This window comes from Pristiophorus japonicus, chromosome 11 (genome assembly GCF_044704955.1).
Source record: "Pristiophorus japonicus isolate sPriJap1 chromosome 11, sPriJap1.hap1, whole genome shotgun sequence".
Taxonomy (NCBI): domain Eukaryota; kingdom Metazoa; phylum Chordata; class Chondrichthyes; family Pristiophoridae; genus Pristiophorus; species Pristiophorus japonicus.
In genome coordinates, this window is record NC_091987.1 from 59,249,508 (window position 1) to 59,268,064 (window position 18,557).

Sequence of the window (18,557 nt, forward strand, 5' to 3'; positions counted from 1 at the left end):
AAAGCAGGGAGGTCCTTCTGCAACTGTATAGGGTATTGGTGAGGCCGCACCTGGAGTACTGCGTGCAGTTTTGGTCGCTTTACTTAAGGAAGGATATACTGGCTTTGGAGGGGGTACAGAGACGATTCACTAGGCTGATTCCGGAGATGAGGGGGTTACCTTATGATGATAGATTGAGTAGACTGGGTCTTTACACGTTGGAGTTCAGAAGGATGAGGGGTGATCTTATCGAAACATTTAAAATAATGAAAGGGATAGACAAGATAGAGGCAGAGAGGTTGTTTCCACTGGTCGGGGAGACTAGAACTAGGGGGCACAGCCTCAAAATACGGGGGAGCCAAATTAAAACCGAGTTGAGAAGGAATTTCTTCTCCCAGAGGGTTGTGAATCTGTGGAATTCTCTGCCCAAGGAAGCAGTTGAAGCTAGCTCATTGAATGTATTCAAATCACAGATAGATAGATTTTTAACCAATAAGGGAATTAAGGGTTATGGGGAGCGGGCGGGTAAGTGGAGCTGAGTCCACGGCCAGATCAGCCATGATCTTGTTGAATGGCGGAGCAGGCTCGAGGGGCTAGATGGCCTACTCCTGTTCCTAATTCTTATGTTCTTATGTTCTTATGTTCAAACATATTTGTGGAAACCATCTCCATTGCCTGCACTTGAGATTGATGCTCCAATCTCCAGGACCCCTGGCTCATTAATTTTTTTTAAATAATTGTTTTAAAACTTGCACAGCAGGCTGCTTCTTTCAGATCAATCCATTGTAGAGTCTTACCTTTGAGATATCCGTTAATATTTATTTGAAGATATTTGACAAGGGTACCCCAGATTAAACATCGTGTTTACATTGGGGCCTGGCGAAGTAGAGAACTAATAGTTTTCTTGGAGGACTATTGTACACGACACTAATGCCACAGAAGCTTTGTTGTTCAGCAGGGGAAACTTTGGTTTTATATTTCATTTGAAGGACAGTGGGGGTTGTGGTCATGATGTTAGATGTAGAAATAATTATCTTATTTAACAGAACAGTCATAATGAACATACAAAGTGCCCCGAGATCCAGCAAGGAGATTAACCTACCCGTGCAAACATGTCACTTATTTGTAATATAAGTCATTTTCACAGAAAAACTGGTTATGTTGAAATAATCACAGAAGTTTACATAGGAGGAACTAATAAAACATTTAATATGCTTATTAAATAGATTTATAAATGCCCCAGAGGCGGCAGCATATGACTTTAATGCCTTCAGTACATTTTAAGGTATGGTGTAAAGTTTTTTTAAATCACAGCATATTGGAAAGATTAAGCTTAATGAGCTCAAAATAAGTTTTCTGTTGTTATTATCTACTGATAGAGTAGCTGTTATATTATTTGATGACATGGTGTAATTTTTATGTCTGGATTGGGTTAACAATTTGCTCCATTCAGTTTCATCCATATTTCCTTACTCTGGTAATATTGGAGAGTTAGTTTGTTATAGGGCAACAATGAGAACATTACAGTATTGCAAAAAATCATATCAACTTATATAGTTAGGATGTTTTCTTACAGCTCTATCACTTGCCTCAGAGTTATTAAATCTCAGTTGGTAACTTTGTTGAACATTTTCCAAACAACTTTAATGTTGTAAAAAAAAAACTGTCTGCAGAATGTAAATCGTGTTACCCATAGGAAAATGTGTTGCACGTTTCAATTCTTGAAACAGAGAAAGGCATTCCCACTAACCTAGCCAGCTATCTTGTTGAAGAGCAGTGCTATATGACTCCACTCTTTTTGTTCTGACTAACAAAATAGCTTGAGTAGCGAAGATTTGAAAGTAAAGCCCAAGCAAACATTTTGAAAATGGAAAGCTTATCTGTGACAAAAGACCAGGCACTTAACTTCAAAAAAACTAATTTAAACGTGTAGGTGGTCTGTCAGAAATAGATGTGTACTTCTCTCTCTGAACTGACACTACAGTCACCCAGCACTGTTGAGCAAACAGCTCTTGTATTATAGGCAAGTACAGGAGTTTGCCGTTGTTAGTGCCATCTCATTCCATTTATTAGTTCATACCAACTGTATGTTAACTCTCCTCTTTGTAACTAGAAACGTGTTTACACTACAGTTTTATCCCAAATTTTACAGCTGTTGTGAATTAAAATGCAGAGCATTCGAATAGTCTGAATTTATTTAATCCAATTTTACATTAAAGTAAAAACTTCCACCTCTTCATGCCAGTTTAAATTTGCTTCTAAAGATTGAAATTGAATAGGTCGCAAGTGCTTGTTTTTAATAGAATACAGATTCAAAGGCATTTGTCCGTCTTGCCAGTGAATTTGCATTAAGTTTAAATGCCTTTATCTAGTTTGAACTTCTACTAAGTTTCTGAATCAAATTATACAAAGGCAGGTTGGTTGTGCTATACCCAATTTACCCAATGTGATTCTACCAATTTTTGCTTCAGCACAATAAAAATAAGCAAAAAAAAATGTGGTGAAAATATAATATATCCATAAGAATAGATAGTCTTTTGGCTGGTGGGTAGTCTGTCTCATAAGTACGTTCCCTACCTCAAGCCTGTTTCCCAAAGACAATCAGATATCTTAAACCCTGTATTAGGGGCTTTGAAAATATCTAAGTAACGGGTCCTGTTCTATCTAGCAGTATTCATATGGCATGTGTATTTTCCGTTTTCTGTGTGACGGAACAAGCAGAACAGACCTGCAAACAAGGTATCAAATATACCAGATTGCTGCTGATTACCTTTTATTGGTAAATTACTCATGGAAGTCATGTTAAAGGTGGGTTTTTTTTTCAAAATGGGTGCACTTTATAGGTAAGACCGTCTGTCTTGAGCACAAAATAAAACCAGCTTTCAAGTTAGCTCAATTACGGGTTACAAAAGCAAAATATTACAGATGCTGGAAATCTGGAATAAAACAGAAAATGCTGGAAATACTCAGCAGGTCGGGCAGCATCTGCGTAGAGAGTAACAGAGTTAACATTTCAGGTCAATGACCTTTCATTAGAGTTCTGACAAAAGGTCATCAATCTGAAACGTTAACTCTGTTGCTCTCTCTCCATAGATGCTGCCTGACCTGCTGAGTATTTCTAGCATTTTCTGTTTTTATTCAATTAAGTGTTCATTCATAATTTTCACCAGAATATAAGTTCACTGGACGGTGGTGAAAATGAATCAGTTTGTTTTATATATGCTTTTTATTCAAAACACATGTAAAGTATCCTGTCAAGGTTTTAATTTCTTTTTTAATTGTTATCCTTTTGGGAGGTACATTGAAAGTACTCTTTGTACCCTAATGGAAATGATAAGCGAACTGAGGCTGCCTCAGTTCAAATTAGTGTGTTGCCTCCTCATCCTTTTATTCAGAATAAGTCCAGATAATACTGTGTTCTTCCTCGAATAAAGAAATGAATACGGGTTCATAAAGATGGAATTTTTACAATGTGCCTGGAATATGCTTTTCAAATATCCAGAAACCTTACTTCCTGTGTCACAATTTTGAGTCACACTTTTTATGTCAACATTTGTACTTGAAACTGCCTATGTAATTTTTTATAATGGGAATCCATGTGTAATTTTTTTTAATGGCAATCTGTATGGTAACTGTAGACTGTAATGATCTAGTATCGGCCATCCTGCCACGACATGGCACTGTAATGTGCCTCCTATTATATAGAAATTACAAAGAAATTAATAGAAGTTACAACAGGAAAACAAGCCATTTGACCCAACCTATCCATATCAGCGTTTATCCTCTACATCAGCAAATAATCCTAATTACATTTAAGCACCCTGTTCCAATACCCCTTTCATTCCCTTTTTCTTCATCCATCCATCCCATCTAACACATAAATCCATCGAAGTTACAACGCAGAAGCAGTTCAATCAGCCCATGTTGAGTCTATCTATCCAATCTAATCTTGAATATTGGCATTGGCATATAATGGCGGTGTGGGAACTGGGCGCATGAGCCCTGAAGCGGGCGATGCACCCAGATGTAACTGAGAGGTCGAGGCTGGACATCATAGCCATATATTTTCTTGGACTCCCACCCGAACCCGGCCAGATCTACCACCTGGCTGGTAGGAGTGAGTATTCAGTGGCAGAACGCCGCACCAGGGGATCCACAGATACGGTTCCTGGCAGTCAGGTAAGTAGTGAGGAGTGGGGGCTTCTGGACGTGATCAGGGAGAAGCCCGGAGCCTGGATCAAGAGAGGTCCAAGGCTTCTTTGTGACGCCCAGAGGAAATCTAAAATAGAATTTAAAAACATACCTGCCCGGGCCTCTTTTGACCCACAATCCAGCTGGTCTGGCCTGATGGAGAAACCGTCACTGTCGTCACCCAGCCAATTAATGCCCTATCGGCCTCCTTTGAATTCTCAATAAAGGTGGAAGGAGTCATCAGTAGTGTCATCAAGCAACACCTACACACCAATAAACTGCTCACCAACACTCAGTTTGGTTTCCACCAGTACCATGTGGCTCCCGACCTCAGCACAGGATTGATCCAGACATTGACACAAGGGAAGAATGCCAGAGAAGAGGGGAGAATATCTGCCCTAGATATCAAGACAGAATTTGACTGAGTATAACACCAAGGAGCCCTAGCAAATTCAAGCCAAGGGGGGCGCCAAATGGGAAACCCTTCTGTGGCTGGAGTCATACCTGCCGCATAGAAAATCGGTTGTGGTTGCCAGAGGCCAGACATCACAGCTCACGGTGCAATTATCTTTCAGCTGCTTCATCAGTGGCCTTCCCTCTCAGGAGCGGGGCTCTTCACTGACAATTCCAATGTTCACCTCCATTCACAACTCCTCCAAAGGTGAAGCAGCCCATACCATCCAGAATTGAGCAGACAAGTGGCAGGTAACATTTGTGCCACATAAGTGCCAGGTAATAACCATCTTGATCAAGAGAAAGTCCAGTCAGCTCCCCCTGACCTTCAACAGCACCATCACTGAGTCCCCTACCATCAACATCTTGTAGGTTACCATGGACCAGAAACTTAATTGGACTAGCCATATTAACAAAATGGTTAAAAAGTACGGCAGAGGGACAGATACTCTATGATGATTGTCTCACGTCTTGACGCGTCAAATCTTATCCATCATCTACAAGGCAGATGTCAGGAGTGTGATGGAATACTCATTACTTGCCTGCATGGGTGCAGCTGCAACAACATTCAAAGCTCATCACCATCCAGGATACAACAGTTTGCTTGATTCGTGGCCCTGCCTTTAGACTCAGTATTTACCTGTCCACCACCAATGCTTTGTGGCTACAGTATGTACAATCTGCAGAATGCACTGCTGCAACTTACCAAGGTTACTTCGACAGCACCTTCCTTCCCAGAGACCTCTACCACCTGAGCAGGAAAGAAGCAGCAATCTTGTGGGAGCACCATCGTCTCCATGTTCCTCTCCAAGTCACACACCGTCCTGATTGGGACATATATCACTTCATCATTGCTGGGTCAGAATCCTGGAACTCTCTACCTAACACCATTGTGGGAGCACCATCAACACCATGACTGCAGCAGTTAATGGTAAAGGCCCATCATCACCTAAAAGCGGATAAATCCCCTGGACCTGATGGCTTGCATCCTAGGGCCTTAAGAGAAGTAGCGGCAGGGATTGTGGATGCATTGGTTGTAATTTACCAAAATTCCCTGGATTCTGGGGATGTCCCAGCAGATTGGAAAACTGCAAATGTAACGTCCCTATTTAAAAAAGGAGGCAGACAAAAAACAGGAAACTATAAACCAGTTAGCTTAACATCTGTGGTTGGGAAAATGTTGGAGTCCATTATTAAAGAAGTAGTAGCAGGACATTTGGAAAAGCAAAATTCGGTCAGGCAGAGTCAGCATGGATTTATGAAGGGGAAGTCATGTTTGACAAATTTTCGGAAATTCTTTGAGGATGTAACGAACAAGGTGGATAAAGGGGAACCACTGGATGTAGTGTATTTGGATTTCCAGAAGGCATTTGACAAGGTGCCACATAAAAGGTTACTGCACAAGATAAAAGTTCACGGGGTTGGGGGTAATATATTAGCATAGATGGAGGATTGGTTAACAAACAGAAAACAGAGAGTCGGGATAAATGGTTCATTCTCTGGTTGGCAATCAGTAACTAGTGGGGTGCCGCAGGGATCAGTGCTGGGACCCCAATTATTTACAATCTACATTAACGACTTGGAAGAAGGGACTGAGTGTAACATAGTCAAGTTTGCTGACGATACAAAGATGGGAGGATAAGGGGATAAAGGGTTATGGGGAGCGGGCAGGGAGGTGGAGTTAAGTCCATGATCAGATCAGCCATAATCATATTGAATGGCGGAGCAGGCTCGAGGGGCCGTGTGGCCTATTCCTGTTCCTTTTTCTTATGTTCTCAAGACACCTAGGAGTGAGCGATAAATGCGGCCTTGCCAGAATCCCAAGAAAAGAAATAGAAAAACATGCACACTAATTTTTCACAACTGTTTACATAAATTTGATATTTTGATTTGAATTGTATGAGAATTCTGTAACATCAGATATTTGTGTGATTCAGGAGTGGAGCCCACTCACAGTTTACTATTCAGAAGTTCAAAATGATTCAGGTCTTAGATCAAGGAGTCGATTTGGATTTCTAAACTTTGCAGGTGTTAGGCTCCAAAATGATTTTTGCAGAATGAATATGCAAATCCAAGCTCTGGAACACCAAAGGTGGCGAAAGTGTTTCGTTCTAAGCACTAACCTATCACAGCTTGATGAACACAAATTTTACCAAAACTATGGCCCCAAGTTTCGACATGATTTGCTCCTGATTTTTAGGAGCAACTGGTGTAGAACGGAGTATCTTAGAAATCAGAATTCTCGCCATTTAGTTTGCTCCAGTTCTTGTCAGTTAGAACAGTTTCACTTTGGAACAGAATTTCTTTTTCAAAAGAGGTGTGTCCGGCCACTTATGCCTGTTTTCAAGGTTTCGTCAGTGAAAACTTACTCCAAACTAACTTAGAATGGAGTAAGTGAAGATTTTTGTACGCTCGAAAAAACCTTGTCTACACTTTAGAAAATCAGGCGTAGGTTACAAATCAGGAGTAGAGAATGGTGGGGGGGGGGGTTTAAAGGGAAGTTTACAAACATTAAACACTTCAGTTTTACAAATAAAGAGCCATCATCAATAACAAATGATAAAAACATCAATAAATCAACCAATAAATCAATCAAAAAAAATTAATAAGAAATATATTTTTTTTTAAATCAATAAATAAAACATTTTCTACTTACCGACTGCAGCACCGGGAGCCTTCCAACAGCGTGCTGGGATGCCCCCCAGTGTGTCTCTGTCAGCGTCTCTATCTCTCTGTCTGTCTGTCTGTGTGTGTCTCTCATTCTCTGTCTGTCAGTGTCTGTGTTTCTGACAGCGAGGGGAGGGGGGTAGAGGGAGAGAGGGGGGGAGCAGAGGGAGGGAAGGGGGAGAAGGGGATGGGGGAGAGGGGGAGAAGGGGGAGGGGGAGGGGGGAAAGGAGATGGGGGAGAAGGGGGGAGGGGGAGGGGGGAAAGGGGGGGGAGGGGGGGAAGGAAATGGGAGGGGGCGGGGGAGGAAAGGAGATGCGGGGGGGAAGGAGAAGGGGGGAGGCTGGGGAAAGGAGCAGGGGGAGGGAGGCTGAACGGGCCGGGCCCAGCCCGGCCAGGCCCGAGACTTCGGGCAGGGCCCGTCCCCAGTACCAGATTTACAGGTAGGTGGCATTGGGTTGGGTCGGGTCGGGGGGAGCGCGGGTCGGTGGGGTGGTGGGAGGGAGGTCGGTTCGGTTCGGGTCGGGGGGAGGGAGGTCAGGTCGGGTCCAGTCGGGGGGAAGCGGGAGTCGGGTCGGGTCCAGTCCGAGGGGATTGGGTCGGGTCGGCGGGGGGGTGGGAAGCGGGAGTCGGGTCGGGGTCGGGTCCGGTCCGGGGGGCTGGTGAGCGGGAGTCGGGTCCAGTCCGGAGGCGGGGGGGGGGGGGGAAGCGGGAGTCGGGCCGGGTCCAGTCCGGGGGGTCGGGTCCGGTCCAGGGGCGGGGGGGAAGCGGGAGTCGGGTCGGTGTCGGGTCCGGTCCGGAGGCGGGGGGGAGGGGGGGGAAGCGGGAGTCGAGTCGGGTCGGGAGGAAGCAGGAGCTGGCCGTGGGAGGAGCCTTATTCACGCAGCCCCAGTGAGGCCATTCGGCCAGGGGCTGCATGCTTCGGCCCCTCCCACACAGTTTTGGGCGCCTGGAGCTACTGCACATGCGCGCCCACTGTAGCGCGCATGTGCAGAGGTCCCGGCACTGTTTTCAGCGCAGGGACCTGGCTCCACCCCCTACAGCTCCTGCTGCGCTGCGCCGAGCTGCAAACGACCTGCAGGGAGCTGGAGAATCTGGAAGTTTTTTTTAGGCGCACTTTGTGGCGCAAAAAACGGGCGTCCAGGTCGAGACTGCGCCATTCTAGGCGCAGCTCGAAACTTGGGCCCTATAAATTAAAGAAATTGTTAAACATGTTAAATTATGATTTGGCAGATTGTGTGTCCTAATGTTCCATGAAACACAACACTGGAGTCCCCGTACCACCCGTTATACTGTCTGCCAATCATTTTCTCTTTTTGGAAACTGAAACTATCTTCTCCTCTTTGGCTTGGTGGTGTAATATGTGGGCACACAAACCGCAGTATTGCAAATTGATGGGGTATAAGTTCGATTTCTCTGCTGAATTCCAGCAATTTGGGAAGCTACCAAGCAGAAGCCAAACATCTCCTTCAATTTGAACAGAGGATAATTCAGAGGGAGCACTATCATTGGGATACTCTTGCTTGTCTTCTATTGGCCAACTCAAGATTGACATAGATAGATACCAGGAAGCAGGCCACTTCCCTGTATGAGGTGTAAGGCCTACAGGGTTTGAAATGGGAGGAAAAAAATTATAGTATGACATATTCTCAAAAAAAAATGTTTCCTCCCCCGGCCCCACAAATTGAATTTATCTGCAAAATGCACAATCCCCAGCCAAAATAGTGAGTTAGCAGCTTCTACCTGTGTCTCATCCAGCACAAATACTATATCTGTTGGGAGATGCAGGAGAGTGGCCCAAGGTGACAGACCTCCAATTTACCTTATCTCCCGATCAGAAATTTTTTGAGGATGTAACTAGTAGAGTGGACAAGAGAGAACTAGTGGATGTGGTGTATTTGGACTTTCAAAAGGCTTTTGACAAGGTCTCACACAAGAGATTGGTGTGCAAAATCAAAGCACATGGTATTGGGGGTAATGTACTGACGTGGATAGAGAACTGGCTGGCAGACAGGAAGCAGAGAGTCTGGATAAACGGGTCCTTTTCAGAATGGTAGGCAGTGACTAGTGGGGTGCCGCAGGGCTCAGTGCTGGGAGCCCAGCTATTTACAATATACATTAATGACTTGGACAGGTTAGGTGAGTGGGCAAATGCATGGCAAATGCAGTATAATGTGGATAAATGTGAGGTTATCCACTTTGGTGGCAAAAACACGAAGGCAGAATATTATCTGAATGGCGGCAGATTAGGAAAAGGGGAGATGCAACGAGACCTGGATGTCATGGTACGTCAGTCATTGAAAGTTGGCATGTAGGTACAGCAGGCAATGAAGAAGGCAAATGGTATGTTGGCCATCATAGCTAGGGGTTTTGAGTATAGGAGCAGGGGGGGTCTTAATGCAGTTGTACAGAGCCTTGGTGAGGCCTCACCTGGAATATTGTGTTCAGTTTTGGTCTCCTAATCTGAGGAAGGACGTTCTTGCTATTGAGGGAGTGCAGCGAAGGTTCACCAGACTTATTCCCGGGATGGCTGGACTGACATATGAGGAGAGACTGGATCAACTGGGCCTTTATACATTGGAGTTTAGAAGGATGAGAGGGGATCTCATAGAAACATATAAGATTCTGACGGGACTGGACAGGTTAGATGCAGGAAGAATGTTCCCGATGTTCGGGAGGTCCAGAACCAGGGGACACAGTCTAAGGATAAGGGGTAAGCCATTTAGGACTGAGATGAGGAGAAACTTCTTCACTCAGGGAGTTGTTAACCTGTGGAATTTCCTACCGCAGAGAGTTGTTGATGCCAGTTCGTTGGATATATTCAAGAGGGAGTTAGATATGGCCCTTACGGCTAAAGGGATCAAGGGGTATGGAGAGAAAGCAGGAAAGGGGTACTGAGGTGAATGATCAGCCATGATCTTATTGAATGGTGGGGCAGGCTTGAAGGGCTGAATGGCCTACTCCTGCACCTATTTTCTATGTTAGCTCCTAGCTACCTAAATTCAGCTTGTAGGACCACATCCCATTTTTTACCTATATCGTTGGTACCTATATGCACCACGACAACTGGCTGTTCACCCTCCCCCTCCAAAATGCCCTGCAGACGCACCGAGACATCCTTGACCCTTGCACCAGGGAGGCAACATATCATCCTAGAATCTCGATTGCGGCTGCAGAAACGTCTATCTATTTCCCTTACAATAGAATCCCCTACCACTATAGCTCTCCCACTCTTTTTCCTGCCCTTCTCTGCAGCAGAGCCACCCACAGTGCCATGAACTTGGCTGCTGCTGCCCTCCCCTGATGCGTCATCCCCGCCAACAGTACCCAAAACTGTGTATCTGTTTTGGAGGGGGATGACTGCAGGGGACCTCTGCACTACCTTCCTTCCAGTGCTCTTCCTGTTGGTCACCCATTCCCTAGCTGCCTGTGTAATCTTTACCTGCGGAGTGGCCAACTCACTAAACGTGCTATTCACGATATCCTCAGCATCGTGGATGCTCCAGAGTGAATCCACCCGCAGCTCCAGTGCCACAATGCGGTCTGTCAGGTGCTGCAGTAAGATACACTTGCTGCACATGTAGTCGTCCAGTGTCCCTGGCTTCCCACATAGCACAGGAGGAGCATGTCACGTGCCTGATCTCTCCTGCCATAACTTAACACTTAGATTATAGCAAAATCAGATCAGTGTAATACTTGTGGACTACAACTTTTTAACTGAACTATTTTTCTTTCATACACTTGTTGTCCTGCTCATGTCCTTATTTATTTATTTGATCACCTGAGTGTTGTGATGTGCGCAGAAATGCATTACCAAGTTTAAGGGTCTCCAATTCAAGATACTGTGAAATTTACATCTACCTATAGTTTCTGTCTTCCCACTTATGTAAGTCCGATAGCTTAGGTGCACATTGGCAGAGCCTAGGCTAAGGATCCCAAATGTGCATATGTGCAATGCTAGAATTTAACCAGCTAAATCCATATAGCTAATCAGAACAGATTACTGGGCAGCTTTGTGCTGCTTATTCAGCTCGGAGCATCCTACCCATTAGCACTATGGCCTGCAGGGTGATCTAAAGCAGAGTGAAAAGAATTACGGACCCCAGTGGCAAATCAACCCCTCCAGCTTTCATTAGTGAATTTAAGGTGGCTGGAATACTGCAGACATTCCTATGTTGGTTATCCACACTTGGTTCCAAATTTCCATCACCAGGTGTGTCATCTTGGAATCATTATTATCCATTATGTTATTCGCTAATCCATGTGCACAAAACTCCATCTCACAACAATTCTTAAATGAGCCTACTTTAGGAGACTACCTGTTAATAAGAACCATCAGAATTCAGGGGCCAATTTTCCACATGGTTGATTTTTGGCGCAGTTGTAGAGGTACGTCTGATTAGTGGCCGACTGCACCTAAAAAAACAAGTTCCAAGTATTGCCGGAATAAACGTTGAATTTGGAGCGGCGTAGGTTGTCCTTAAGCTCTGTGGGTGGAGCTTAAGGTCTGCGCCAAAAACTGAGGTTGCTAGGGACGCGAGGGACACACTGAAGGGCTGAGGCTGGAAAGTGAAACAAAGGCCACTCCTATCCCCCCGGTGCCGCTGCTACTTCGGACCAAATGCCCCCCAGTGCCACTGCTATCCCGGGCCGAATGCCCCACCCCCAGTGCCACTGCTATCCCGGGCCAAAAGGCCCCTCGCCCCTGGTGCCGCTAAAATAATGGCATCTTCTCTGCGCCGATTTTCTTAACTTCAGGTACTTGGCCAAACTTGCTTAAATGGCCAGAAATGGCGCACCGGCAGGTTCCGTCCCTAGTGACTTCAAAAAATTGGGAGCTAAAAAAATCGGACGTAAGTAGTTTAGAATGGCGCAGAAACTGTAGCAAAGCTTGCAGATTTTAGTCTGCTCCAAAAAAAACAGCGTAGGCAAAAGAAACGGCACAGAATGGTGGCGAAAATTCAACCCCAGTTCTTGAAGTTGTCTTTATAGAGGGACATTCTCGGCTACACATTTTTGTCCGTTCAAGGAAAGTGAATGAAAAGATAATGGGGAGATTTTCCTGCGTCTGCACTCAGACGAACTAGATCCCCTGGCCACAGTGAACATCAGAAATTTGGGTGGATTGAAATGCACGCTTGTAAAGAAACCGGTCCAGACATTGTGCCAGGGCACAGATCCAGGAACATCTCCCCTAATTTTGTGTGTTGACTTCTGTAATTCTCTGCCGCAATATACTGTGGTAGGTTAGAAACTTTCTGATAGAAAATACAGATGTAATTTGACAAGCAAATTTAGTACTTGAGTGTTTTGGGTTAAATTTTGTTGAAAGGAAACTGCAAATGTTCATTTCTTTCTGTTCTGTCTTCCTGTATTAGGCTGCATAATGCATTTGATCCCAGCCATCCTGTTTTTGTCCTGACACTCCTGCATGTTATTACTGCTCCGCTGCATGGACTGGCCAATGCCATTGTGTTTGGATTTGACAGGGAGACATGGAGTCAGCTGAACTTAACATCTCTACAGGTAACATTGGCTGATCAGTAACAACTCCTATAGGTGTTTTAAAAATATGGTTCCCTCCCCTGCCTTACTTTCCCCTGGAGAATCTCCTGTAATTCTTCCAGGCATTGCATTTTTTGCCAAAAGTTCCAAACTTGAAAAATCAGCAGACCTGTCCCTTTAAGTAGCTGTAGGACTTTAAAACCTGAGGCAGCATGTTGTTTCCTACCCACCAGTTGGTGAGTCACAGGAGCTCAGCCGCAGTATTAAAATTAGGCTGACTGCAAAAATGCTCGAGGGTGGGTGCGATTCTACTAGTTGGGTGGGTGTGATTCTCACACTGCTGCACTTCTGATTGGCTGCTATCCCACCACCTCATCCCCAGCTGCAACACCAAAAGCAATGAAGCATTTGAGCTTTTAATGGAACAGAGGTTTTAGCACCCAATCTTCAAAATAGCATAAAGATGACAGCCCTGGTTAGGCAGCCAGCCATTACGAGCTAGGGGCTTTCATTTCTAAATTGCTAAATATCTTTTATAAAAACACAGGTGTCTATTTTTGAATGAATATTCATACATAAGTTATTTTCCTGAAGTATTGCTCTACAACTATAACATGTTAACTGAATTTGTTTAAAATATTAAAATTGTAAAAGTTACAAACTGTAGAAAAAAATCAAGGGGTAGAATTTGTTCGGGGCTCTCCCACTGTAACATCAACTGAAACCCCAGAGAAATAGCTTAAATGTCCATTTTCCCAGGGTTTCCACGGAAGTGATAGAACTGCCAAAATGCACAGAGGTCCCTTAATTTAACTGCCATTGGTAGGCGAGGACCATCACATCTAGCCACCAAAGAGGATACAAATTGTGGAACAACGTTGGCCCATGATGGGGGGGCAGCAGGCTGTCTGGCCTGGAAAGAATGATTGATTTCCCCCAGTGACACGCTTTGTAAGAGGAAAGCATTTTCATAATAGATCTTGGCCTGCTCCTCAGGTTTTGACCATATGTGCACTTTGACAGCCTTTTACTCCTGGTCTCACCGCCATCAAAGAAACACCTGGTTCCTCAGATTCAGGAACACGGGAACATCCACTGTTGAGTCAAAAGCCCCGCCCTCTACTATGCCTGTGGTCTTAGAAAGGTTAGGCAGAGGTTCGGCCCCTCACAAGGCCTCACGGAAATCCTGACTTAAGGCTGTGATCCAGCATTCCCGGGTCTCGGCCCAGTTTCTGGCGTTTCAGCACAGTCCTTCATATTTTTGATTCCAACATTTTTAGAAATTTTTACTGAAACTTGCTTCGTGTCACCATTTTTATCATGATATATTTCTTATCCTGAAGGATCAGACAACTTCCTGTTGGTTTTTGCAAAGTGTATATATGTTTAATACTTTTTTTCCAATTGTTACTTATATATAGTGATTTGAATACTGTTTAGTCTGTCCAACAATGGAATATTGTAGCCCTGTTTAGCAATCCCCAGAGAAAGCCCACCTCTTGTTCCTGGACATAATCCACTCCAAAGCCATGCAGAACAGCAGACTTGATGAGGAAAACTCATTCCACATCAAAGTTTGCCCTTTCCAGCTTTGGAGGGTTGTGGCCAGGCTGTTGGTCCTGTACAAAGTTAAGGCTGGAACAGCACCACAATAGTTGCTATTACTTACCCAAGACTCAATGCTTATACCTAAAACAGAACTGCTACTCTGCAAAAGTGAAAAAAATCTCCAAATAAAATATTAGAAACATAGAAACATAGAAAATAGGTGCAGGAGTAGGCCATTCGGCCCTTCGAGCCTGCACCGCCATTCAATGAGTTCATGGCTGAACATGCAACTTCAGTACCCCATTCCTGATTTCTCGCCATACCTCTTGATCCCCCTAATAGTAAGGACTTCATCTAACTCCTTTTTGAATATATTTAGTGAATTGGCCTCAACAACTTTCTGTGGTAGAGAATTCCACAGGTTCACCACTCTCTGGGTGAAGAAGTTTCTCCTCATCTCGGTCCTAAATGGCTTACCCCTTATCCTTAGACTGTGTCCCCTGGTTCTGGACTTCCCCAACATTGGGAACATTCTTCCTGCATCTAACCTGTCTAAACCCATCAGAATTTTAAACGTTTCTATGAGGTTCCCTCTCATTCTTCTGAACTCCAGTGAATACAAGCCCAGTTGATCCAGTCTTTCTTGATAGGTCAGTCCCGCCATCCCAGGAATCAGTCTGGTGAACCTTCGCTGCACTCCCTCAATAGCAAGAATGTCCTTCCTCAGGTTAGGAGACCAAAACTGTACACAATACTCCAGGTGTGGCCTCACCAAGGCCCTGTACAACTGTAGCAACACCTCCCTGCCCCTGTACTCAAATCCCCTCGCTATGAAGGCCAACATGCCATTTACTTTCTTAACCGCCTGCTGTACCTGCATGCCAACAATGACTGATGTACCATGACACCCAGGTCTCGTTGCACCTCCCCTTTTCCTAATCTGTCACCATTCAGATAATAGTCTGTCTCTCTGTTTTTACCACCAAAGTGGATACCTCACATTTATCCACATTATACTTCTTCTGCCCACTCACCTAACCTATCCAAGTCGCTCTGCAGCCTCATCGCATCCTCCTCGCAGCTCACACTGCCACCCAACTTAGTGTCATCCACAAATTTGGAGATACTACATTTAATCCCCTCGTCTAAATCATTAATGTACAGTGTAAACAGCTGGGGCCCCAGTACAGAACCTTGCGGTACCCCACTAGTCACTGCCTGCCATTCTGAAAAGTACCCATTTACTCCTACTCTTTGCTTCCTGTCTGACAACCAGTTCTCAATCCATGTCAGCACACTACCCCCAATCCCATGTGCTTTAACTTTGCACATTAATCTCTTGTGTGGGACCTTGTCGAAAGCCTTCTGAAAGTCCAAATATACCACATCAACTGGTTCTCCCTTATCCACTCTACTGGAAACATCCTCAAAAAATTCCAGAAGATTTGTCAAGCATGATTTCCCTTTCACAAATCCATGCTGACTTGGACCTATCATGTCACCTCTTTCCAAATGCACTGCTATGACATCCTTAATAATTGATTCCATCATTTTACCCACTACTGATGTCAGGCTGACCGGCCTATAATTCCCTGTTTTCTCTCTCCCTCCTTTTTTAAAAAGTGGGGTTACATTGGCTACCCTCCACTCGATAGGAACTGATCCAGAGTCAATGGAATGTTGGAAAATGACTGTCAATGCATCTTCCAAGGCCACCTCCTTAAGTACTCTGGGATGCAGTCCATCAGGCCCTGGGGATTTATCGGCCTTCAATCCCATCAATTTCCCCAACACAATTTCCCGACGAATAAAGATTTCCCTCAGTTCCTCCTCCTTACTAGACCCTCTGACCCCTTTTATATCCGGAAGGTTGTTTGTGTCCTCCTTAGTGAATACCGAACCAAAGCACTTGTTCAATTGGTCCACCATTTCTTTGTTCCCCGTTATGACTTCCCCTGATTCCTTCTACAGGGAACCTACGTTTGTCTTTACTAACCTTTTTCTCTTTACATATCTATAGAAACTTTTGCAATCCGTCTTAATGTTCCCTGCAAGCTTCTTCTCGTACTCCATTTTCCCTGCCCTAATCAAACCCTTTGTCCTCCTCTGCTGAGTTATACATTTCTCCCAGTCCCCGGGTTCGCTGCTATTTCTGGCCAATTTGTATGCCACTTCCTTGGCTTTAATACTATCCCTGATTTCCCTTGATAGCCACAGTTGAGCCACCTTCCCTTTTTTATTTTTACGCCAGACAGGGATGTACAATTGTTGTAGTTCATCCATGCGGACTCTAAATGCCTGCCATTGCCCATCCACAGTCAACCCCTTAAGTATCATTCGCCAATCTATCCTAGCCAATTCACGCCTCATACCTTCAAAGTTAGCCTTCTTTAAGTTCTGGACCATGGTCTCTGAATTAACTGTTTCATTCTCCATCCTAATGCAGAATTCCACCATATTATGGTCACTCTTCCCCAAGGGGCCTCGCACAACGAGATTGCTAATTAATCCTCTCTCATTACACAACACCCAGTCTAAGATGGCCTCCCCCCTAGTTGGTTCCTCGACATATTGGTGTAGAAAACCATCCCTTATGCACTCCAGGAAATCCTCCTCCACTGTATTGCTTCCAGTTTGGTTAGCCCAATCTATGTGCATATTAAAGTCACCCATTATAACTGCTGCACCTTTATTGCATGCACCCCTAATTTCCTGTTTGATGCCCTCCCCAACATCACTACTACTGTTTGGAGGTCTGTACACAACTCCCACTAACATTTTTTGCCCTTTGGTGTTCTGCAGCTCTACCCATATAGATTCCACATCATCCAAGCTAATGTCCTTCCTAACTAATGCATTAATCTCCTCCTTAACCAGCAATGCTACCCCACCTCCTTTTCCTTTTATTCTATCCTTCCTGAATGTTGAATACCCCTGAATGTTGAGTTCCCAGCCCTGATCATCCTGGAGCCACGTCTCTGTAATCCCAATCACATCATATTTGTTAACATCTATTTGCACAGTTAATTCATCCACCTTATTACGGATACTCCTTGCATTAAGACACAAAGCCTTCAGGCTTGTTTTTTTAACACCTTTTGTCCTTTTAGAATTTTGCTGTACAGTGGCCCATTTTGTTCTTTGCCTTGGGTTTCTCTGCCCTCCACTTTTCCTCATCTCCTTTCTGTCTTTTGCTTTTGTCTCCTTTTTGTTTCCCTCTGTCTCCCTGCATTGGTTCCCATCCCCCTGCCATATTAGTTTAACTCCTCCCCAACAGCACTAGCAAACACTCCCCCTAGGACATTGGTTCCGGTCCTGCCCAGGTGCAGACCGTCCGGTTTGTACTGGTCCCACCTCCCCCAGAACCGGTTCAAATGCCCCAGGAATTTGAATCCCTCCCTGCTGCACCACTGCTCAAGCCACGTATTCATCTGCGCTTTCCTCTGATTCCTACTCTGACTAGCACGTGGCACTTGTAGCAATCCCGAGATTACTACTTTTGAGGTCCTACTTTTTAATTTAGCTCCTAGCTCCTTAAATTCGTTTCGTAGGACCTCATCCCTTTTTTTACCTATGTCGTTGGTACCAATGTGCACCACGACAACTGGCTGTTCTCCCTCCCTTTTTAGAATGTCCTGCACCCGCTCCGAGACATCCTTTACCCTTGCACCAGGGAGGCAACATACCATCCTGGAGTCTCGGTTGCGGCCGCAGAAACGCCTATCTATTCCCCTTACAATTGAATCCCCTATCACTATCACTCTCCCACTCTTTTTCCTGCCCTCCTGCGCAACAGAACCAGCCACGGTGCCATGAACTTGGCTGCTGCTGCCCTCCACTGATGAGTCATCCCCCCCAACAGTACCCAAAGCAGTGTATCTGTTTTGCAGCACATTTGCACAGACTGTGTTTCCTGTCCCTGTAACTATTCTCCAAATAGTATCATCAGCTAAAGCTCTATTCTTTGTATACAGAAATTGAAAAGCAAAGTTTATCATCGCTCACTGAGCCTGGATTGTTGAAGCATGCTTTAAGCCACAGGAAATCTGTGACTTGTCATTTGGTAGATCAGTATGATTTCTGTGCTTCTAGCATGCACAGGGTCAAAGCCTTGAGATATCTGTACTTATTACAGTTGTCTCCAACTGCACCCTGTTCTTGTGCCAGTTAATAATAATGTAACAAAAAAACACACGCCAACACAGTACTTAACAGT

General features: G+C 44.7%; 1 protein-coding gene across 2 annotated transcripts in view; it reads left to right on the forward strand.

The window, feature by feature from the left end:
• Positions 1–18,557, forward strand: part of LOC139276035 (cyclic AMP receptor-like protein A) — a 458,883-nt gene that overhangs the window by 438,645 nt on the left and 1,681 nt on the right. For both annotated transcript variants that reach the window (XM_070893418.1, XM_070893419.1), the window contains one exon: positions 12,667–12,814. In XM_070893418.1, the coding sequence (XP_070749519.1) occupies positions 12,667–12,814 (148 nt within the window). The remainder of the gene's footprint in view (positions 1–12,666; positions 12,815–18,557) is intronic.